This window comes from Heterodontus francisci, chromosome 18, assembly GCF_036365525.1.
Source record: "Heterodontus francisci isolate sHetFra1 chromosome 18, sHetFra1.hap1, whole genome shotgun sequence".
Lineage (NCBI taxonomy): Eukaryota > Metazoa > Chordata > Chondrichthyes > Heterodontiformes > Heterodontidae > Heterodontus > Heterodontus francisci.
The window spans coordinates 76811268-76833302 of NC_090388.1; the positions used below are offsets into that span (position 1 = coordinate 76811268).

The 22035-nt window shown below is 46.1% G+C and overlaps 1 protein-coding gene across 3 annotated transcripts in view; it reads left to right on the top strand.

Annotated features, from left to right (window-relative positions):
* LOC137379737 (E3 ubiquitin-protein ligase TRIM33-like) overlaps nt 1–22035 on the top strand; it is a 163141-nt gene that overhangs the window by 88160 nt on the left and 52946 nt on the right. For all 3 annotated transcript variants that reach the window (XM_068051040.1, XM_068051041.1, XM_068051042.1), the window contains exons 3-9: nt 8500–8647; nt 9711–9843; nt 11664–11780; nt 13676–13790; nt 14464–14610; nt 19220–19337; nt 20993–21270. In XM_068051040.1, coding sequence (XP_067907141.1) covers nt 8500–8647; nt 9711–9843; nt 11664–11780; nt 13676–13790; nt 14464–14610; nt 19220–19337; nt 20993–21270 — 1056 coding nt within the window. The remainder of the gene's footprint in view (nt 1–8499; nt 8648–9710; nt 9844–11663; nt 11781–13675; nt 13791–14463; nt 14611–19219; nt 19338–20992; nt 21271–22035) is intronic.

Below are 22035 nucleotides of genomic sequence, written 5' to 3' on the forward strand. Positions count from 1 at the left end.
GGTAATATACTGGCATGGATTAAGGATTAGTTAACAGGCAGAAAACAGAGTAGGAATAAACTCGTCATTCTCGCTTTGGCAGGTTGTGACTCGTGGGGTACCACAAGGATCAGTACTTGGACCCCAGCTGTTCACAATATATATATATATATATATCAATGATTTGGATGTGGGGACCAAATGTAATATTTCCAAGTTTGCTGATGACACAAAACTGGGTGGGAATGTGTGTTGTGAGGAAGACACAAAGCGGCTTCAAGGGGATTTAGAAAGACTTAGTGAGTGGGCAAGAACGTGGCAGATGGAATATAAGGTGGAAAAATGTGACGTTATCCATTTTGAAAGGAGGAATAGATGTGCAGAGTATTTCTTAAATGGTATGAGATTAGAAAGTGTTGATGTACAAAGGGACCTGGGTGTCCTCATCAATTAGTCACTGAAAGCTAGCATGCAGGTGCAGCAAACAATTAGGAAGGCTAATGGTATGTTAGCCTTTATCGCAAGAGGATTTGAGTACAGTAGTAGTGAAGTCTTGTTTCAATTGTATAGAACCTTGGTTAGTCCACTCTTGGAGTACTGTGTAGTTTTGGTCCCCTTACCTTAGGAAGGATATTATTGCCACAGAGGGAGTGCAACGAAGGTTCACCAGACTTGTTCACGGGATGTCGAGACTGTCCTGTGAAGAGAGATTGGGGAAACTGAGCCTGTGTTCTCTCTAGTTTCGAAGAATGAGAAGTGATCTCATTAAAACTTACAAAATACTTAAAGGGATAGACAGGGTAGATCAGGTAAGATGTTCCACCTGGTTGGGGAGTCCAGAACTAGGGGACGCAATTTCAAAATAAGGGGGAAGCCACTTAGGACAGAAATGAGGAGAAATTTCTTTACTCAGAGGGTTGTGAATCTTTGGAATTCTCTACCCCAGAGGGCTGTGGAAGCTCAGTCATTGAGTATGTTTAAAGTAGAGATTGACAGATTTCTAAATGCCAATAACATAAGGGGATATGAGGATCGTGTGGGGAAAAAGGCATTGAAGTGGATGATCAGCCATGATCATATTGAATGGTGGAGCAGGCTCAATGGGCTGAGTGGCCTACTCCTCCTATGTTCACTGGAGTGTTATCAGACAAAACCTGAGCCAATAGAGATATTAGGACAGATGATCAATAGTTTGGCCAAAGAAATGGGTTTTTATCTCTGGTATAGAAGTACCAAAAGATGCAGCATCTTGCCAACTTTCACAATGATACCAAACCTGGACTAGTGACTGTGAAGTGGCTCTTGCATAATGGGAATTGTATGGCCCAGGGATTTCAGAAGACCACCTCTGCACAGGCTGTGAAGTGGCAGAATGAGGTTATCCTGTCTGTCTTTTGGAATCAGCAACTTCTAGCTGCAGAACAGTCGAGCTCTCCAAACAACCTTAAAATTGGAACTAGGCTGTTCAGGAGAGAAATCCAAGAAGCACCACTTCAAATAAAGGATAAGGGAGGTCAGGAACACGTTCCCTGAAAAGCTATGAATGCTGGGCCAGTTGAAAATTTCGAGGCTGACATTAAGATTTTTGTTGGGAAAGGGCATCAAGGAAGAATGACTTGAGGTACATATCAGCCATGATCTAATTGAATGGCAGAGTAGGCATGAGGGGCTGAATGGTCACCTCCTGTTCCTATGGTCCTTTCTGGTCCATCCGAATGGCCTTTAGTCGCAACCCCCCTCCCCCCATCCCCCTCTTGGCAGGTTGGTTTGATGCAAGGGGAAGAAACAAAGTGTTTCATACAAAGGAATTAGAGCTGTTACTGTATTGCAGCATCTGAAGATTATATGTCTGATCTTCCAACCCATTCATTTCCAGCCAAATTGAAAAGGCTGTTACCAGCACCGATTGATATTGGAGAGTGTTTCTGCTGTGATTGACGCTAGTGCAATTAAAAGATGTAAACATTTCAGGTTGGTAACGAGAAGACACAGGTTTAAGACCATTGGTAAAAGAGCCAGAAGAGAAGATGAGATTTTGTCTCTCTTCGGAGAGTTATGAACTGGAATGCACTGCCTGAAGAAGCAGTGGGCATAGATTCGATAGTTATTTTCAAAAGGGAATTGGATATATAGTTGAAAAAGAAAATATGTCAGTGCTATGGGTGGGGGGTGGGAAAAGCAGGGGACTGGCTCTTGGATTGGATAACTCTCTGGATAACTCTCAAGTGCTGGCACAATGGGCCGAATGACCTCCTGTGCTATGATTTGAAGTGTTGGTACAGGAGTGCTGTCTGTGGAGCTGGGGATCATCGCAGTGTCAGTTCTAACCTCACTGATAGAAGTTGCATTCCAGCTCAGCACAATAACCCTGAATTCAGAGGAAGGAACTGGATGTTCATAGTGGGTTAGATACTAACCTTTCACCCCTGGCTCAATTCCAGCGTAAACTGATGGGACAGAATTCTGTGCTGTAGATGACTCTGACTCTGAGAAGTCTTTCTGATGGTTGTCAGGAAGGGTGTGAAGGGTTTGACCCGTCTTGGCCTGCTCCAGTGGTCATGGTCCTGTGGCAATCTCTTTGAGATTGGGATGGGCATTGGAAAAAATGCCAAGCTGGTTTAGTAGGAGGCCCTTTTTGGTGATTGAGGTTGGCACACATTGTTGTAGCAGAGTTGAGGAGACTTTACTCTAACTCTGACCTGAAGCTTGAGAATACTCAATATCAACACTGCCTGAAATGGAGGATGTTTCTCAGCAACAACATCACTCGCCCTGAACGAGTATAATTTTTTTTAAAGAATATTTGCTTAGATTTTTTTTTAAATGAACAATGACAAACTCCATTTGTCAACAGGGTGCCAACTGTTTTTTTTGGCAACGGTCAAGTTTATAAGTAATTTTATATCCTGTTTCACCAGAGTGACTGGCAGTGGTTCATTCTAGAGAACTAGGCCAAAGGTTGCAGCTTTGTTTTTTTTGGTACATTTTCAGGTCTCAACCTAAGGTCCGCAGCGTGATTACACCAGACTCTTGCCTCTTGCAGGCCTGAGCCGAGTGGGACACTGCAGCTTACCAGCCAAGTGCCTGGTATTGGACCAGTTCCAAATGCATGGGCAGAGGGAAGAACTTCTCGGCGCGTAGATTGGAGTCTGTGCAGAACTCTGGTGCGCAATGCATGGCAACTGGGTTAAAAGTGCTGCCAGTAAGGCTGACTTTTGCTCAACAAGTCATTTGATACATACAAATTAGAAGCAGGAGTAGGCCACTCGACCCCTTGAGCCTGCTCCGCCATTCAATAAGTTCATGGCTGAACTTTTTTATTCATTCATGGGATGTGGGCGTCGCTGGCCAGGCCAGCATTTATTGCCCATCCCTAATTGCCCTTGAGAAGGTGGTGGTGAGCTGCCTTCTTGAACCGCTGCAGTCCATGTGGGGTAGGTACACCCACAGTGCTGTTAGGAAGGGATTCCAGGATTTTGACCCAGTGACAGTGAAGGAACGGCGATATAGTTCTAAGTCAGGATGGTGTGTGACTTGGAGAGGAACTTGCAGGTGATTGCTGTCCTTGTCCTTCTAGTTGGTAGAGGTCACGGGTTTGGAAGGTGCTGTCTAAGGAGCCTTGGTGCAATGCTGCAGTGCATCTTGTAGATGGAACACACTGCTGCCACTGTGCGTCGGTGGTGGAGGGGATGAATGTTTGTCAATGGGGTGCCAATCAAGCGGGCTGTTTTGTCCTGGATGGTGTCGAGCTTCTTGAGTGTTGTTGGAGCTGCACCCATCCAGGCAAGTGGAGAGTATTCCATCACACTCCTGACTTGTGCCTTGTAGATGGTGGACAGGCTTTGCGGAGTCAGAAGGTGAGTTACTCGCTGCAGGATTCCTAGCCTCTGACCTGCTCTTGTAGCCACAGAATTTATATGGCTACTCTAGTTCAGTTTCTGTCAATGGTAGCCCCTAGGATGTTGATAGTGGGGAATTCAGCAATGGTAATGCCATTGAATATCAAGGGGAGATGGTTAGATTCTCTCTTGTTGGAGATGGTCATTGCCTGCACTTAGGTGGCGCGAATGTTACTTGCCAATTATCAGCCCAAGCCTGGATATTGTCCAGGTCTTGCTGCATATCTCCACGGACTGCTTCAGTATCTGAGGAGCCACAAATGGTGCTGAACATTGTGCAATCATCAGTGAACATCCCCACTTCTGACCTTCTGATTGAAGGAAGGTCATTGATGTCGCAGCTGAAGATGGTTGGGCCTAGGACACTACCCTAGGAACTCCTGCAGTGATGTCCTGGAGCTCAGATGATTGACCTCCAACAACCACAACCATCTTCCTTTGCGCTTGGTATGACTCCAACCAGTGGAGGGGTTTCTTCCTGATTCCCATTGACCTCAGTTTTACTAGGGCTCCTTGATGCCATACTCGGTCCAATGCTGCCTTGATGTCAAGGGCAGTCACTCTCACCTCATCTCTGGAGTTCAGCTCTTTTGTCCATGTTTGAACCAAGGCTGTAATGAGGTCAGGAGCTGAGTGGCCCTGGCGGAACCCAAACTGAGTGTCACTGAGTAGGTTATTGCTAAGCAAGTGCTGCTTGATGACACTGTTGATGAGATCTTCCATCACTTTACTGATGATTGAGAGTGGACTGATGGGGTGGTAATTGGCCGGGTTGGACTTGTCTTGCTTTTTGTGTACAGGACATACCTGGGCAATTTTCCACATTGCAGGGTAGATGCCAGTGTTGTAGCTGTACTGGAACAGTTTGGCTAGGGGCGTGGCAAGTTCTGGATCACAGGTCTTCAGTGCTATTGCCGGAATATTGTCAGGGCCCATAGCCTTTGCAGTATCCAGTGCCTTCAGTCGTTTCTTGATATCACGTGGAGTCAATCGAATTGGCTGAAGTCTGGCATCTGTGATGCTGGGGACTTCAGGAGGGGGCCAAGATGAATTATCAACTCGGCACTTCTGGATGAAGATTGTTGCAAATGCATCTGCCTTTCTTTCACACTGAAGTGCTGGGCTCCCCCATCATTGAGGGTTGGGGATATTTGTGGAACCACCTCCTCCAGTTAGTTGTTTAATTGTCCACCACTATTCACGACTGGATGTGGCAGGACTGCAGAGCTTAGATCTGATCCGTTGGTTATGGGATCGCTTAACTCTGTCTATCGCATGCTGCTTATGCAATTTGGCACGCAGGTCCTGTGTTGTCGCTTCACCAGTTGGACACCCCATTTTGAGGTACCCCTGGTGCTGCTCCTGGCATGCCCTCCTGCACTCTTCGTTGAACCAGGATTGGTCTCCTGGCTTGATGGTAATGGTAGAGTGGGGGATATGCCGGGCCATGAGATCACAGATTGTGGTTGAGTACAATTCTGCTGCTGCTGATGGTCCACAGCACCTCATGGATGCCCAGTTTTGCTGATTACTCCACATTTCCACCTACCCTCGATAACCTTCCACCCCTTTGCTTATCAAGAATCTATCTACCTCTGCCTTAAAAATATTCAAAGACTCTGCTTCCACTGCCTTTTGAGGAAGAGAATTCCAAAGACTCACGACCCTCTGCGAAAAGAATTCTCCTCTTCTCTCTTAAATGGGCAACCCTTTATTTTTAAACAGTTATCCCTAGTTCTTCATTCTCCCACAAGGGGAAACATCCTTTCCACATCCACCCTGTCAAGACCCCTCAGGATCTTATATGATTGATCGTCAGCCATGGGAGATATGTCATGGCAGTAAGCTCTTCGTGGAATCAGAAGAATAGAAATAAGGGAAGTCCCACTCCAGGGTCAAGCCAGGCTGACACTCCAGTGCTGCACTTGTGGAGTACTGCACTGTTGGAGGTGCCGTCTTGCGGATGAAACATGAAACTGAAGCTCTGTCTGCTCCCTCAGGTGGATGTAAAAGATCCAGTGGCACTATTGCAAACTGAAGGGGAGCATTTGCTGACAACCTGTCCAAAATCTGTCCCTCAATCAACACCTATAGTTGGCTATGGGGGCTTGCTGTGCACAAATTGGCTTTCATGTTCCCAACATTACCACAGCGACTCCATTTCAATAGCACTTTATTGGCTGTAAAGCAGTTTGGGACATCTTGTGGTTGTGCAAATAGCTATAAAAATGCATGTCTTTCCTCTTCTGGATAAATCTCTGTCAGTTATATTCTGTTCGTAGAGCTTTACTTGAAAAGCTGAAGCAGTGTTTTGGTGCTGAAAGAGTTAACAGGAAATGGAAGGCTGATGAGGAAACAGTGGATCAGGATCTCAAACAGGACGTAGGGTTGTCATTAGGACTTTTTTATTTGCTGAATGGAACATTGTGAACCGTAAACCTTTTAATTTGAAATGGGAAATGTTAGAAATGCACAACAGGTCAGGTGACATCTGTAAAGAGGGAGGATGAGATTAATCTTCCGGCACCACTGAAAGGTACACATTTGAAACATTAATCTGTTGTTTTGCCTCTTTGGAGACTGACTGACCTGCTCATTATTTTCAGTTGTGATCTGTTCTGATTTCAGAATTCCAGCATTTGCATTTTTTTTCCCAGCATTGCTCTTGTCTCTTGACTCATAACTTATGGGTTCAAGTCTCATTCCAGGACTCGAGCACATAATCGAGGATGACACTCTAATGCAGTATTGAGGGAATGCTACACTGTCAGAGGTGCCATCTTCCGCATGAAGCCAAGACTCCGTTTGCCCTCTCAGGTGCAAGTAAAAGAACCCATGGCAGCAGTTCAGAGAAGTGTGGGGGTGTTAATTCCAATGTCCTGGTCAATATTTATCCCTCAATCAATATCACAAAAACAGATTGTCTGGTCATTGTGCTGTTTGTGGGATCTTGCTGTTTTCCCTATTTTACAGCAGTGACTACATTTCAAAAGTGATTTACTGGCGGTAAAGCATTTTGGGACAACCTGAAAGGAGTTATATAAATGCAAGCCTCCTTTTATTTGCAAAGCTTTGTGTCTCATTCGAGATTCTGTAAGCATTTAGTAAAATGTATTCCCATCTGAATTTTTTCATGCCTCATTTACTGGGTAAGTTTAGCAATTAAGATCTCTTGAATTCCCCCAGTGGACTACGCAAATAATTTGCTATGTGATTTGCCGCCTTTACAGGAGACTTTGGAATGCTAGGATGAGCAGTGGAGGTGAAAACCTCGAGTCATTTGCAAGCGATGGACACTACAATGTGTCATAGTCATAGAGTCATACAGCACAGAAACAGGCACTTCGGCCCATCATGTCTGTGCCGGCCATCAAGCACCTACCTATTCTAATCCCATTTTCCAGCATTTGGCCCGTAGCCTTGTATGCGATGTGGGGACTATGCAACTTTTTTAGTGACAGAGCTAGGATGGGTTGGATGTCCTTCCTTATCCATATCATGATCATAGTAACTTAATAAATATTTTATGAAAGTTTTGTCTTTCCACAGACTGGTAAATTGCATTGTGTATTGTTGAATGTAACAGTGGATGGTGCGGTGAACACCAGCAATCCTGCAGTTAACTTATGCAGTAAAATCTGCGGCAACCTTGTTTCTGCTCACTGGTTTAATTGTATTGCGGGCATTCTTCATGGTTGATCTGCCCCTTTGAGGAGTGAGCTGATTGAGGTGTTTTTAAAATGAAAAAATGTTTTTTTTTAAATTCGTTCATGGGATGTGGGCGTCGTTGGCTAGACCAGCATTTATTGCCCATCCCTAATTCCCCTTGACCTGAGTAGCTTGCTAGGCTGTTTCAGAGGGCAGTTAAGAGTCAACCACATTGCTGTGGGTCTGGAGTCACATGTAGGCCAGACCAGGTAAGGACGGCAGATTTCCTTCTCTAAAGGACATTCGTGAACCAGATGGGTTTTTACAACAATCGACAATGGTTTCATGATCACCATTCGACTAGCTTTTTAATTCCAGATTTATTAATTGAATTCAAATTTCACCAGCTGCCATGGTAAGATTCGAACCCATGTCTAGGCCTCTGGACTACTTGTCTCGTGACATTAGCACGATGCCACCGCCTCCCCTCGCATTTTGAAGCTGTTTTTCAGGTGGAGCAATCCAGAATAAGGGGCAATAATCTTAAAATTAGAGCTCGGCCAGTCAGGATGAAATCAGAAGAGCTTTTTCCACACAAAGGGTAATGAAAATCTGGAACACTTTCCTCCTCTCCCCCCGCCCCCCCCCCCCCCCCCCCTCCCCACTCCTGTCCTCACCTCCAAAGGCTGTGGATGCTGGGGATTAATTGGAGTTTGAGTTTTATTTTTATTGGTGAGGATATCAAGGGATATGGAGCTGAAATAGAAATCGCCCATGATCTGATTAAATCTCTGAATGAGCCCAAGGGGCTGAATGTGTCCTGTTCCAAAGAAATAGCGTGGTGGTGGAATGGGAAAATGGTAGGGTTGGCATTCTGGAAATTATTCCTCTCTTCCCTTCACTGTGCAGACGAGGTGTTCAGGCTCACCTTCTCTCTCAACACAATAACCACTTTCTGCCTTCCTCTGCTCAGGTCTGCACGAGCTGTGAGGACAATGCCGAGGCCAGTGGCTTCTGTGTGGAGTGTCTCGAGTGGCTCTGTAAAACTTGCATTGAGGCCCATCAAAGAGTCAAGTTTACGAAAGATCACACTGTGAGGCAGAAGAAGGATGTATCGCCAGGTAAATATAAAACAATTCACTAGCGTCCCCCTGTATGTATAGATTCTCTGCAGCACCAGTTCTGAAGCTTTTTAAGCTGGAGCTTTGCCAGGAGAGGGGAATTACTGGTCTGTAGGAACATGTGTGTTTGGTCTTTGACTGATCACCCAGCTTGGTGTGTTGCTGAATCGTGCACCAAGGCTTTGGGTTTAATTCCCATGCTTAGGGGGTAGGTTGGTCATTTAGAGTTGGTCTCTGTTCCCTGAGCTAGAGTGTGGACCTAAGGGAAATCAGGCAGGAAGGGTGAATTTGGGGCGGGGGCACTGATTCAGCAGCTTGTTTATTTTTGTGTGGGTAGGCACATGATGACGCCATTCAAATAAGACATAGTTCATAGTGTTAATTCCCTAGAAACACAGGGCGCTAAAGCATTTGTAGATTACTGGTGTCGCATGGTGGGACTGAACCCGGGAGAGGGGTTTAAGTTTTAAACAGCTGGTTTCCAGAAGTGGTCACTCTTAAATGTTTCCGGCAGGTACAGCTAGATGAACTCCGTAGCAGCAAGGTGTCGTGGCAAGATCCAAACAGAAAACAGGATGCTCGGGATTAAATTACAGAGAGGCACATGGTTGTAAATTGGGACATTCAGGTTACCAGGAAGTTACGTATATTATGTAACGGATTACAAAGTCAGCAAACGACAGGGTTATACTAAAATAGCAAATGCTGGGGGAATAGACAGCTGAAAAGGGTTTGTTTGCCACTCGGGGTTAGTAGCAACATTAGAATCCCATTAAACTTGGGTTAGATTTGCAGCTGGTTATGTGAGATGCCCACTGTTGGGAACAAGAGACACAATAGAGGTCTCACTTAACCAAAAGCTTTAGAAGCAACTGAGACACCATGGCAACCACTGCAAATGATGGGATTATCTGAGACCCACACTGAGGTGGAATGTACTGTTAAAGGCAGTGGTTTATCACACCAGTCTGTGTTGAAGCTAATGTTCCAGCTCAGTCAGAATTGGTTGGCGGTGGAAAGTGTTAACACTGACTTTGTCGTGCCCTTTTCTGTTTCCCCACAGAGGCAGTCAGTGTATCCAACCAGCGAATGCTCTTCTGCCCCATCCACAGGCAGGAGCAGCTCAAGCTTTTCTGTGAGACCTGCGATCGGTTGACGTGTCGAGACTGCCAGTTGCTGGAGCACAAAGAGCACAGGTAACCAGACAGGGCAGACAGAGCTGCAGCTCCCTGCTCACAACACGGGCATGGGTCTGTAACTGTATAACACTGGGGTACAGTGCTGATGGATGCAGGTCTGTCACTGTGTAACGGAAGACCAGTACTGATGGGGTGTACAGGTCTGTCGCTATACAACACTGGGGTACAATACTGGTGGGTACAAGTCTGTCACTGTTTAATGCTGGGGTACAGTATTGGTACAGGTCAGTCACTGTATAGTACTGGGGTACAATATTGGTGGGTACAGATCTGTCATTGAGGCTGGGAAAAGGTTGAGGTGACTATTTAAAAGTACTGTGCAAGAAGTAAACGAAGTGTGAATGTTCCCTGAAACTTCTTGTACTAATAAGCCTGGTGAGAACATTGCAATCTGAATTTCAAAGATTTGGATAGCCTCAGTGGGCGTGGAATCAAAGCTCGTGTTATTTGTAAAGGGTTTATTAACCCAGAAAGTAGGAGGCAGTATTAATCTCCTGCCTTTGTATTGGGTCTTCAATTATATTAACTTTTTGAAGTAGACTGAACATTTTTACAGGCTCCCCTTTGACAGTGAGCCCCTTCCTGTCCACTTTATCCTGTATTCTCTGTGCCCACATAGGGTAATGGAACAATCTGCTCCCTAGAGCTTTCTTTTCCTGTTGTCGGCTGAATTCTCATTCCTCAGTGCTGTGTCAATTCTCGGGAGATAGTCAATCTCCATTGTGACCTCTTCGCTTAGAAGGAAAAGCACACTGCTCTCCATCATGGGAAATACTTCCCTCACAGCTCCAAAACTGAGAGGCAAGTTGCTGTTTGAAACTGGGGAAGCTGCCTGTCCTGGAGTTGCACAAAAAGGGGCATTTTAAACTCCCTTTTTTCTCCTCTCCAGCCCTACACTGTGTTTATGTGTTCTCCCCTCCTGTAGTGAGGCGAGTCGAGTGACTGTTGCCAGTGTGGGAAGCTGTTAGGGAACCTCACTCGAAGACCGAACCAAAGCATTTCCGTAACGTAGTCCAAGTGCGTTGCTTGGGAATTTCAGGGACCAGCAGCTGGCAAGGGGCTGCCGCCTGCTTTTTCAGTGCTGGGTGGGTTTTGCAGCTTTGGGGTGGTGGGCCACAGAGGTTTCAGGATACTAGAACCTGTTTTTTTTTAAAAAAAATCAAGGCCTCCCATTCAGTGCCTGTTCCAACTGCAGTACGGTTCAGGAGCTCCAATCGCATGATGGGCATACCCACTAATTTTAATATTATTGGGGTGGGGCCGAAAGGGCCTCACACACAGGCTGCCAGCACCCTGCATACTGAACACCCACTTTATATCACGCTCGGTTCCTTGAGCATGCTGTTGGCCTGCAGCGGCCCCCTGATGTGTTTCAACTGTGGTGACATGTACCAGGAGGAAGGTCTCGGTGCTGCTTCTGACCTTCCCAGTGCATTGCCCAATACCATGTAATCAGTGCATCAAGAGAACCAATGCACTCCACCTCCATCTTGACCTGATCGCAGTTCCCTCCTCCCCACAGCCCACCCGCCGCATTCCCCACGCGACTCAGTATTCTGCCTGCAACCCGACAGTGCTAGTGATTGATTTAGTGTGCTGATTGGGTTTGATGAAGCAACGTGGGAGGAGGCTGGAGTGAAGCATAAAAAACTGGCATTGAACTGTTGGGCCGAATGGCCTGCTGCATCTGTGCTGCATGATTCAATGTAATGCAGCTCAGTGCTTTCTGTGCAGACTGCTGCTACTGTACAAGGGTTCTCGATGTTCAGGATGTACAGTATAGCTACCATCTAAGTTTTGAATGTCTATATTTGCAGGTACCAGTTTCTAGAAGAGGCTTTTAACAACCAGAAGGTCATCATCGATACACTGACTGCCAAACTTCAGGAGAAGAGAAACTACATTCAGTATACAGCCACTCAGATCCAGAACAGGTACTGTGCACTGTGCTGGGATTCGCCCCCACTCCTATTCATCAACCCCCAGCTGCCTTGTGGCTCTTTGCTCGCACCCCCATTGAAGCCATGGGTGGGGGGGGGTGGCAGGAAGGGTGCGCATTGGAACAGAGCCCATTGATATCCCAGAGGAGTCAAGGGCGGAATCTATTTTGCTGGAGCTAAGGAACAAAAAAAGGTTCATTTACATTGCTCATTGTAGTCTATAGGCCACCAACTAGTGCAAGAGATGTAGCGGAGCAAATTTGCAAGGAAATTAGAGAGGTCCAAGAATTATAGTGTGGTTATAAGAGGGAATTATTCAAATATAGTCTGGGATATTAGTGTAAAGGGCAGAGAGGGCCACGAGTGTGTTGGGGAGAATTCTCCACAGCAATATGTTTCCAGTCCAATGAGAAAGGAGGCATTGCTAGACCTAGTTCTCGGGAATGAGTCGGGCCAAGTCGATCAAGAGTAAGTAGGGAAACTTTTAGGGGACAGTGATCATTATATCATAATGTTTAGGTTGGCAATGGAAAAGGACAAGGAACGATCCAGAGTAAGAATGATTAACTGGGGAAAGCCGACTTCAATGGGGTAAGAATGGATCTGACCCAGATAAATTGGAATCAAAGATTGGCAACAAAACGGTAACTGAACAAGGGGCTGCCTTTAACGAAGAGAGAGTTCAGGCACAGTCAAGGTATATTCCCACGAAGGGGAAAGGTAGGGCAAATAAATCCAGAGCTTCTTGGATGACGAAAGAGATAGAGATTAAGATGAATAAGAAAAAGTGTGCTTATGACAGATGTCAGGTGGATGATACAATTTGGAGCCAGGCTAAATATAGAAGGTTCGGAGGGGAAGTGAAAAACAGATAAGAGAAGCAAAGAGAGAATATGAAAAGAGACTGGAAGCTAACATTAAAGTGAATCCAAAAGTCTCCTATGGGCATTTTAATGGTAAAAGGAGTTGGGGCAGCTTAGGGACCAAAAAGGAGATTTACACATGGAGGCGGGGGCATAGCTGAGGTATTAAATGAATGCTTTGCATCTGTCTTTACCAAGAAAGAAGATGCTGTGCAGGTCATAGTGAAAGAGGAGGTAATTCAGACACTTGGAGTTTAAAATTGATGATGAGGAGGTGCTGGATAGACTGGCTGTACTTTAAGTTGAGAAGGCACCAGGACCAGATGAGATGCTTCCAAGGATACTGAGGGAAGTGGGAGTGGAAATTGAGAGGCACTGGCCATAATTTTCCAGTCTTTCTTAGATCCAGGGGTGGTGCCAGAGGGCTAGAGAGTTGCAAATGTTACACCCTTGTTCAAAAAAGTGTGTAAAGATAAGGTGACAGGAGGAAAAACCTTTTTGTGCAGCGAGTGGTTAGAATCTGGAATGCAGTGCCTGGGCATGTGGCGGAGGGATGTTCAATCGAGGCATTCAAGAGGGAATTGGATTGTTATCTGAACAGGAAAAATGTGCAGGGCTACAGGGAGAAGGTAGGGGAGTGGCAGTAGGTAAATTGCTCTTTCAGAGAACCAGCACAGACACGACCGGCTGAATGGCCTCCTTCTGTGCTGTAACAATTCAGTGATTGATGAGCTGCGGTGCACTTGCTGCACCTGTCCCGAGAGGGCGAGTGGGAGCAGGAACCATGGCTAGGTGGATCACGCAGGGTGCAAGTTTTTGTCTTGATAGTGCTCCTGTGAAATGGCTTACTGCACTAAAGGTGCTATGTAAAGGCAAGCTGTTGTTTTAGAATGAACTTCTTGCAATATAATCATAAATATAAGGGTGGCTTTTTGATTGGCCTATCCTAAGTGTGACAGTGTTAATAAAGTTTTGCAGCCTTCTTTGTGACTACAAGCTTATCCAGTGCATGTGCTTGTGTTGCAGGATTAACGAAGTAAATGAAAACTGTAAGAAAGTCGAGCAGGACATTAAAGTGGCCGTCTTCACGCTAATGATCGAGATCAACAAGAAAGGGAAAGCCTTGTTACAGCAGCTGGAGGTGAGGTACCCTGTCTGTGTTTCCTTGGAGATCTTTGTGCTCCTCCAGTTCTGGCCTCTTGTGCATCCCCCGCCACCAGCAGCCATTACTTCATCCGCCTAGGCCTTAAACTCTGGAATTCCTTCGCTAAAACCTCTCTGCCTAGTGGGTTTAAGTCTCACTCCAGAGACTTGAGCACGTAATTTAGTCTGATAACTTCAGTGCAGTACTGAGGGAGTGCTGCACTGTTGGAGGTGACGGCCTTCAATTGAGAAGTTAAACTGAGGGCATTCTGTTCTCTCATGTAGATGCAAAGGTTCCCGGGCACTATTCATAGACGAGCAAGGAAGTTCTACGTGATGTCCTGGCCAACATTTATCCCTCACCGACATCATTTCATTGCTGTTTGTGGGAGCTTGCTGTGTGTAAATTAGTTGCTGCTTTTCCCTACATTACAACAGTGACTATACTTCAAAAGTACTTCATTGTAATGCATTTTGGGATGTCCTGAGATTACGAAAGATGCTTATATAAATGTAAGTCTTTCTTTCTTAATAATATACAGAATCTGATTTCACTACAAACTGAGCAGATCATTTTGTCTCCGTGCTAATATGAAGGCCTCTGGACCTGTTCGAGTGATTTGCAATGTGTTCTGGTTAATGGGGCACTTTTCCCTTGGGTTTTTCTGCAGAGTGTAACTAAAGACCGTCAAGCAAAACTCCTCCAGCAGCAACTCGAGATCTCTGGGCTCTCGAAGCAAGTGGAGCATGTCATGAACTTTGCCAAGTGGGCTATCTCCAATAGAAGCAGCATCGCACTGCTGTACAGTAAACGACTGGTAAGGTGATCGAAGTGTCCAGGACCCAGAACAGTTCCCGTAGGCATCAGTCCTTGCACAGCTCACTGGGTAACCATCGGGAACAGGAGCCCTGTGTGGATTTCTCCTCCTTAGCCCAGAGGCATTAAGGTCACTTTTACACAGCTCCTTTTCTGATGCGATGGCAGAGATGTAAATTCGGTGGGGGTGACTGACCCCTGGATACTGTACTCCATTCCAGCTGGAACTCTTGGCATGAATGTCTCCTCAATCTGCTGACTCTAGGTTCGGCCAGTCTCACTCCAGCCCTTTGTTAATATTCATTCTCTGGGTGTGGGCGTCGCTGGCAAGGCTGTGTATATTGTCCATCCCTAGTTGTCCTCAAGAAGGTGGCGGTGAACCTTCTTAAATCACTGGGAAGGTTGATCCAACTAAGTCGCCTGCTAGGCCACTTGTTAGGGCAAGTGAGAATCAACCATGAACAGTCAGTGGTCGTGGTACACATTGGTACCAACGCCATAGGTAGAAAGAGGGATGAGGTCCTGCAACAAGAATTTAGGGAGCTAGGTAGCAGATTTAATAGCAGGTCATCAAAGGTTGTAATCCCTGATTACTCCCGGTGCCACGTGCTAGTGAGTATAGGAATAGGAGGATAGAGCAGATGAATACGTGACTGAGGAGATGGTGCAGGAGGGAGGGCTTTAGTTTCCTGGATCACTGGGTCTGTTTCTGGCAAAGGTGGGACCTGTACAAGTTAGACTGGTTGCACCTGAACTGGAACGGAACAAACATCCTTGCTGGGAGGTTTGCTAGTGCTGTTTTGGGGGGTGGGGGTTTAAACTAATTTAACAGGGGGATGGGATACAGAGTGGAGGTACAGTAGGGGGTGATGCACAGTCAATTATAGAAGAGAAACTGAGTCAGTCTGGAAGGCAGAGCAAATATAGACCTGTTAAGGCACATGTGAAAAATGTACGGCTGGATTGTATCTATTTTAATGCAATGTGTCTTACTAGTAAGGCAGATGAATTGAGGGTGTTGATTAGCACATGGGAATATGATATTATTGCTATCACAGAGACATGGTTGAGGGAGTGGCAGGACTGGCAGCTCAATATTCCAGAGTATAGAATCTTCAGGCGTGACAGGAGGGGGTAAAAGAGGAGGAGGCATTGCACTGTTGATCAAGGAGTCAATTACTGCAGTAAGGAGGGATGATATCTTAGAAGGTTCCTCAAATGAGGTCATATGGGTAGAATTTAAAAACAAAAAGGGGGCAATCACTTGGCTGGGAATATACTATAGGCCTCCAAACAGTCGGGGATAGAGGAGAAGATATGTAGGCAAATCTCAGAGAGGTGTAAAAATAGTAGGGTAATAATAGTAGGGGATTTCAACTTCCCCAATATCAACTGGGATAGTCTGAGTGCAAAAGGCTTAAAGGGGGCGGAATTCTTAAAATGCATACAGGAGAGCTTTTTGAGCCAGTATGTAGAAAGTCCTACAAGAGAAGGGGTGGTACTGGACCTAATCCTAGGGAATGAAGCCGGGCAAGTGGTAGAAGTGTCAGTGGGGGAGCATTTCGGGGACAGTGACCATAACTCTGGAAGATTCAAGGTAGTTATGGAAAAGGACAATGATGGACCGGAAATAAAGGTACTGAATTGGGGGAAGGCTGATTTCACTATGATAAAACAGGATCTGGCCAAAGTGGACTGGAAGCAGCTACTTGTAGGAACGTCTACATCAGACCAGTGGGAGTCATTCAAAGAGGAAATAGTGAGAGTTCAGAGCCAACATGTACCCTTTAAAGTGAAGGGTAGGACCAACAAGTCCAGGGGACCCTGGATGTCAAAGGATATAGAGGATTGGATAAGGAAAAAACAGGAGGCTTACGGCAGATTCAGAGCGCTAAAAACAGCGGAGGCCCTAGAGGAGTATAGAAAGTGTAGGGAGGTGCTTGAAAAAAGTAATTAGGAGAGCGAAGAGAGGACATGAAAAAACACTGGCGAGCACGATAAAGGAAAGTCTAAGGCGTTTTATAAGTATATTTAGGGCAAGAGGATAACCAGGGAAAGAGTAGGGCCCATTAGGGATCAAAGTGGCAAACTGTGTGTGGAGCGGAGGACATAGGTGAGGTTTTAAATGATTATTTTTCAACTGTGTTCACTATGGAGAAGGACGAAGTAGTTGTAGAGATCAGGGAGGGGGATTGTGATATACTTGAACATATTAGCATTGAAAGGGAGGAAGTATTAGCTGTTTTAGCGGGCTTAAAGGTGGGTAATTCCCCAGGCGCAGATGAGATGTATCCCAGGTTGTTGTGTGAGGCAAGGGAGGAGATAGCAGGCGCTCTGACACAAATTTTCAAATCCTCTCTGGCCACGGGAGAGGTACCAGAGGATTGGAGGACAGTGAATGTGGGACCATTATTCACAAAGGGTAGCAGGGATAAGCCAGGTAATTACAGGCCGGTGAGTCTAACATCAGTGGTTGGGAAACTGTTGGAAAAGATTCTGAGGGACAGGATTAATCTCCATTTGGAGAGGCAGGCAATAATCAGGGATAGTCAGCATGGCTTTGTCGGGGTAAATCGTGTCGAACTAACTTGATTGAATTTTTCAAGGCGGTGACTAGATGTGTAGATGAGGGTAAAGCAGTTGATATAGTCTTTCTACATAGACTTCAGTAAGGCTTTTGATAAGGTCCCGCATGGGAGATTGGTTAAGAAGGTAAGAACTCATGGGATCCAGGGCAATTTGGCAAATTGGATCCAAAATTGGCTTAGTGGCAGGGGGCAGAGGGTAATGGTCGAGGGTTGTTTTTGCGAGTGGAAGCCTGTGACCAGTGGCGTACCGCAGGGATCGGTGTTGGGACCCTTGCTGTTTGTAGTGTATGTTAATGATTTAGACGTGAATATAGGAGGTATGATCAGTAAGTTCGTAGATGACACGAAAATTGGTGGTGTCGTAACTAGTGAGGAGGAAAGCCTTAGATTCCAGGACGATATAGATGGGCTGGTGAGATGGGCGGAGCAGTGGCAAATGGAATTTAATCCTGAGAAGTGTGAGGTAATGCATTTTGAGAGGACAAACAAGGCAAGGGAATATACAATGGATGGTAGGACCCTAGTAAGTACAGAGGGACCTTGGTGTACTTGCCCATAGATCACTGAAGGCAGCAGCACAGGTAGATGAGGTGGTTAGGAAGGCATATGGGATACTTGCCTTTATTAGCCGATGCATAGACTATAAGAGCAGGGAGGTTATGATGGAGCTGTATAAAGTGCTAGTTGGGCCACAGCTGGAGTACTGTGTACAGTTCTGAGCACCACACTATAGGAAGGATGTGATTGCACTGGAGAGGGTGCAGAGGAGATTCACCTGGGCTGGTGCATTTCAGCTATGAAGAGAGACTGAAAAGGCTAGGGTTGTTTTCCTTAGAGCAGAGAAGGCTGAGGGGGGACCTGATTGAGGTATACAAAATTATGAGGGGCATTGATAGGTTAGATAGGAAGAAACTTTTTCCCTTAGCGTAGGGGTCAGTAACCAGGGGGCATAGATTTAAGGTAAGGGGCAGGAGGTTTAGAGGGGATTTGTGGAAATTGTTTTTACCCAGAGGGTGGTTAGAATCTGGAATGCACTGCCTGAAGAGGTGGTAGAGGCAGGAACCCTCACAACATTTAAGTATTTAGATGAGCACTTGAAATGCCATAGCATACAAGGCTACGGGCCAAGTGCTGGAAAATGGGATTAGAATAGATAGGTGCTTGATGGCCGACACAGACACGATGGGCTGCAGGGCCTGTTTCTGTGTTGTATAATTCTATGACTAACCATGTTGGTATGGGACACGAGTCACGTTTGGGCCAAGCCGGATAAGGACAGCAAATTGACTTCCTTAAAGGACGTTAGTGAACCAATTGGATTTTAATTGCCAATCCGACAGCTTCATGGTCACTTTTGATGAAAGCAGCTTTTTGTTTCCAGATTACAAGAATTAAATTGGAATTTTCAATCTGCAATGACATGATTTGAACTCTCATTCTCTGGATTGCGAGTCCAGTAACGTAACCACTACACCCACCGCACCATGGATGCCTGGGCCCATATTGGAAAACCTGTCGCTTGCTCATCACCAATCTCATTGGGCAAGGCCACTGGATGGCTGGGTGGCAAATGGCAACATCGTCACTGGGCCAATTAAGAGAGACTGATCTGTGATTGGGCTGAGCCACGTTGTGCTGGGGTAGAGTGGAGGAATCTTTACTCTGTTTCTGGCTGGCTTGCCTGACCCAGGAGGATTTAATGCTGGTCCAGGGGTATGTGAAGTGGGAAGAATTACTTTCCCCACCTTGAGCGCAAAAAAGAAAGGAAACCTGAGGTCGCAAGGGGAGCCCTTGTACGCTCCAGCCTGCAGAGCTGTTGGTGACTGTCTCTGACTGAACATCTGTGTTTCAGCTCTCAACTAACCCCTCCACTCTCAGCACCTCCTATTTCACATGCGAAATGGAGGCAGTGCAGTTTTCGGATTGTGCGTGCGCGCGTTCTCTGTGTTCCGTTGCGGTGCTGACACCTTTCCCCTCCCCCACCGGCCTCCCAATGTTCAACCTCCCCTCCTCCAATTGCAGATCACGTTTCAGCTGAGGTACATTCTCCGGGCCCGATGTGACGCATCCCCCGTTGCAACCAGCTCCGTTCGATTTCACTGCGACCCAACCTTCTGGGCTAGGAACGTCCTCAACTTGGGTAAGTTGGAACAAACCGAATGGAGGCTCCAGCCCTGCAGGAATGAGTTGAGTAATGGAGCCTCATTTCAGTATGCAAAACATTGATGGGTAAACTTAACGAGCACTGAACTTGACTTGATTCCAAATAAGGCTCTTGCCTACCCCAGCGCCCTCACATGCACTGGTTCAGTGGAGTGCAGCTCTGCAAGTACCTTCTGCCGCCTCATGCACGTGCTCAGTCTCTACATTGAAGCCGAGATGGTTCTACCACTTGTCAGTGTAAATCTGACTGCTGGCAGCATAAGCTGGGCAAGCATTCTATCCCGCTCGACCACCCCGCCGCCCACCCAACCTCTATTTAGCAGTGCGATGTAATTTTTGGGGTGGGAAGATCTGGTGGTATGAATTTACATACTCATTTGGGGGCATGTCCGCCTTGCACTTCCTATTGTTTGGGTATGCAGGGCATCATTTCTACAGGATATCTAAGTGAAGGCTGCCAGTGTTGCTGGGGAATAATCTATGATGGTAGCTCAGTACATTTAGTCAGTGCAGTAATTCAGTTTTCGATTTAACTCTTGCTAATTGTTTTCCTCCTGGCTCTTGAGCCTTTGTGCCAATTTCTATGTTTTTGCCCCCCACCCTGGACCATTAATAGCATCAATGGACATCCCAATGGGAATTCCAGTGTCAGATGTTTGGAAGATGAAGAGCATGATCCATAGGGGTTGTGCATGGGGGTGAGTGGGTAGGTTGAGCACACACTTGTGTTCTGCAGAGTGTGATGTTTCCCAACCAATGAGGGAGGCTGTTGATCAGATCACTGGTGCTTGTCGGAGGAGAGGAGGAGGCCCCATGCTCCAGCCTACTTTCATGCAGGTCCTGTCAGCTTTGTGTCAGCTGGGTTCTGGGACCGCTCTCTCCTCTAAGTGAGAAACTTGTAGATTCAAACTCCACTTCAAGGCAAGAGCATATAATTTAGTACTGAGAGAGTGCTGCGTTGTCAGAGTTGCCGTCTTTCGGATGAGACTTTCAACCGAGACCCCATTTGTCCTCTCGGGTGGATGTAAAAGATCACATGGCAGTATTCAAAGAAGAGCAGGGGAGTTCTCCCTGGAGTTTTGGCTAATATTTCAAAGCCTCCATCAGTGTGCTCAGACAGTTAGACTGAGCTGAGATATATTTTAGCTGGGTTAAAAGTATCATGGAACAAAGGTGGGTGAATGGAGTTAAAATGCAGAATAACCATGATCTAATTGAATGGTGGAGCAGGCTCGAGGGGCTTGTTCTCAGGTAACATCACTAAAGACACATTACCTGGTCATTTATCTCATTATTTGTGGGCCTTGCTGTGGGCAAATTGGCTGCTGTCTCTGCTTACAGATGACTACACTTCAAAAGTATTTAATGGTTGTTAAATGCTTTGGGATGTCCTGAGGATGTTAAAGGAGCTATATAAATGAAAGTTGTTCTTTCCTTTTAACTGGGTGGTACTTTTACATGATTCCCTTCCTTTTGCGACCTTAAAACGGTGTTGACAAAGTGAGTAGTTGGTATCTGTTGCTGTCTTTTCATTCTGCACTAGGAAACAAAAGGTTGAGTGGATGGAGGCAGTTGCTCGTATTTTAATCTAAACTAGAAGATCCTTGACTTTCTTACCTCCCCTCCCAACAGGTTCTCTTGTCTTGGACAAGAGTCCACCTGCGTCTGGCAGCAGTCCTAACATGGCTACAGCACCAAGCGTGCAGACTCAGGACAATAACACGGCTAAGGTCCACGGACAGATTAACCTGGCCCAGCTTCGCCTCCAGCACATGCAGCAACAAGTGATGGCTCAGAGAATTCAGCAGCGCATGCACCAGATGAGACCCATCCTGCCAGTCGCCCAGCAGTCCAGGCCCCCAGGCCCACATATGGGCCAGCAACAACCACCTCTATCTCCCAACAACCAGGTGAGCTTTTATTCAGAGTAACAGGATGAGTGACATAAGCCTCGGAAAGCTGGGTTCAAAGGCTGAAGGCTGGATGGAGGACACTCAGGTGCAAGTGGTGCTGTTCCATCCTGAATGCTTATTACAAGTTTTGCAGCCATTACAATGACTTTGTGTGATCTCCGACCAGCTTCCAATGTATACAAGCCCACATTGCTGAGTTTTTTGAGAGAATCCATTATTGAACCTCATGCTTAAAAGTTCTGAATTGGTTTTCTAGTCTTGAATGCACTGAACAAGAGATATTGTAGATTTTAATGGCTGTACGTAAACACACCACTTTTTTTTTTTGTCAGCACTGCTCGTTGTTTGTAATTGTGTTTGGTAATTTGATTTAAATATAAGAATTCCGCCAGGGACTAAACCCTTCTCAGTTCGAAAGCTTGTGATGCACTGTGTGGCGCACTGACCTTTCACCCCCCCCCCCAGGGGGATGGGTTTCAAATCTAGACCATATTAATAGGAAGAAGGTCCCTTCATTCTGCGATGTGAATTCGGTGTGAAAAGTCTCACCATGTCTCAATCCATGGGTTGGGCGCAAAGTCTACACAACACATAAGTGTCCCTAGTTTGGGATGAATTGTAAATCTCGGGCTGAGGGGCCCAAAGTTGGTTGTTGTGGGATATGCAAGAATTGTCATGTTGAACGTCGGAGCGGAGTAGAGGAAGCATTATTCAGGATCTGACCACGCTGTACCAGATATAGGACAGTTTGATGCTGCCTCA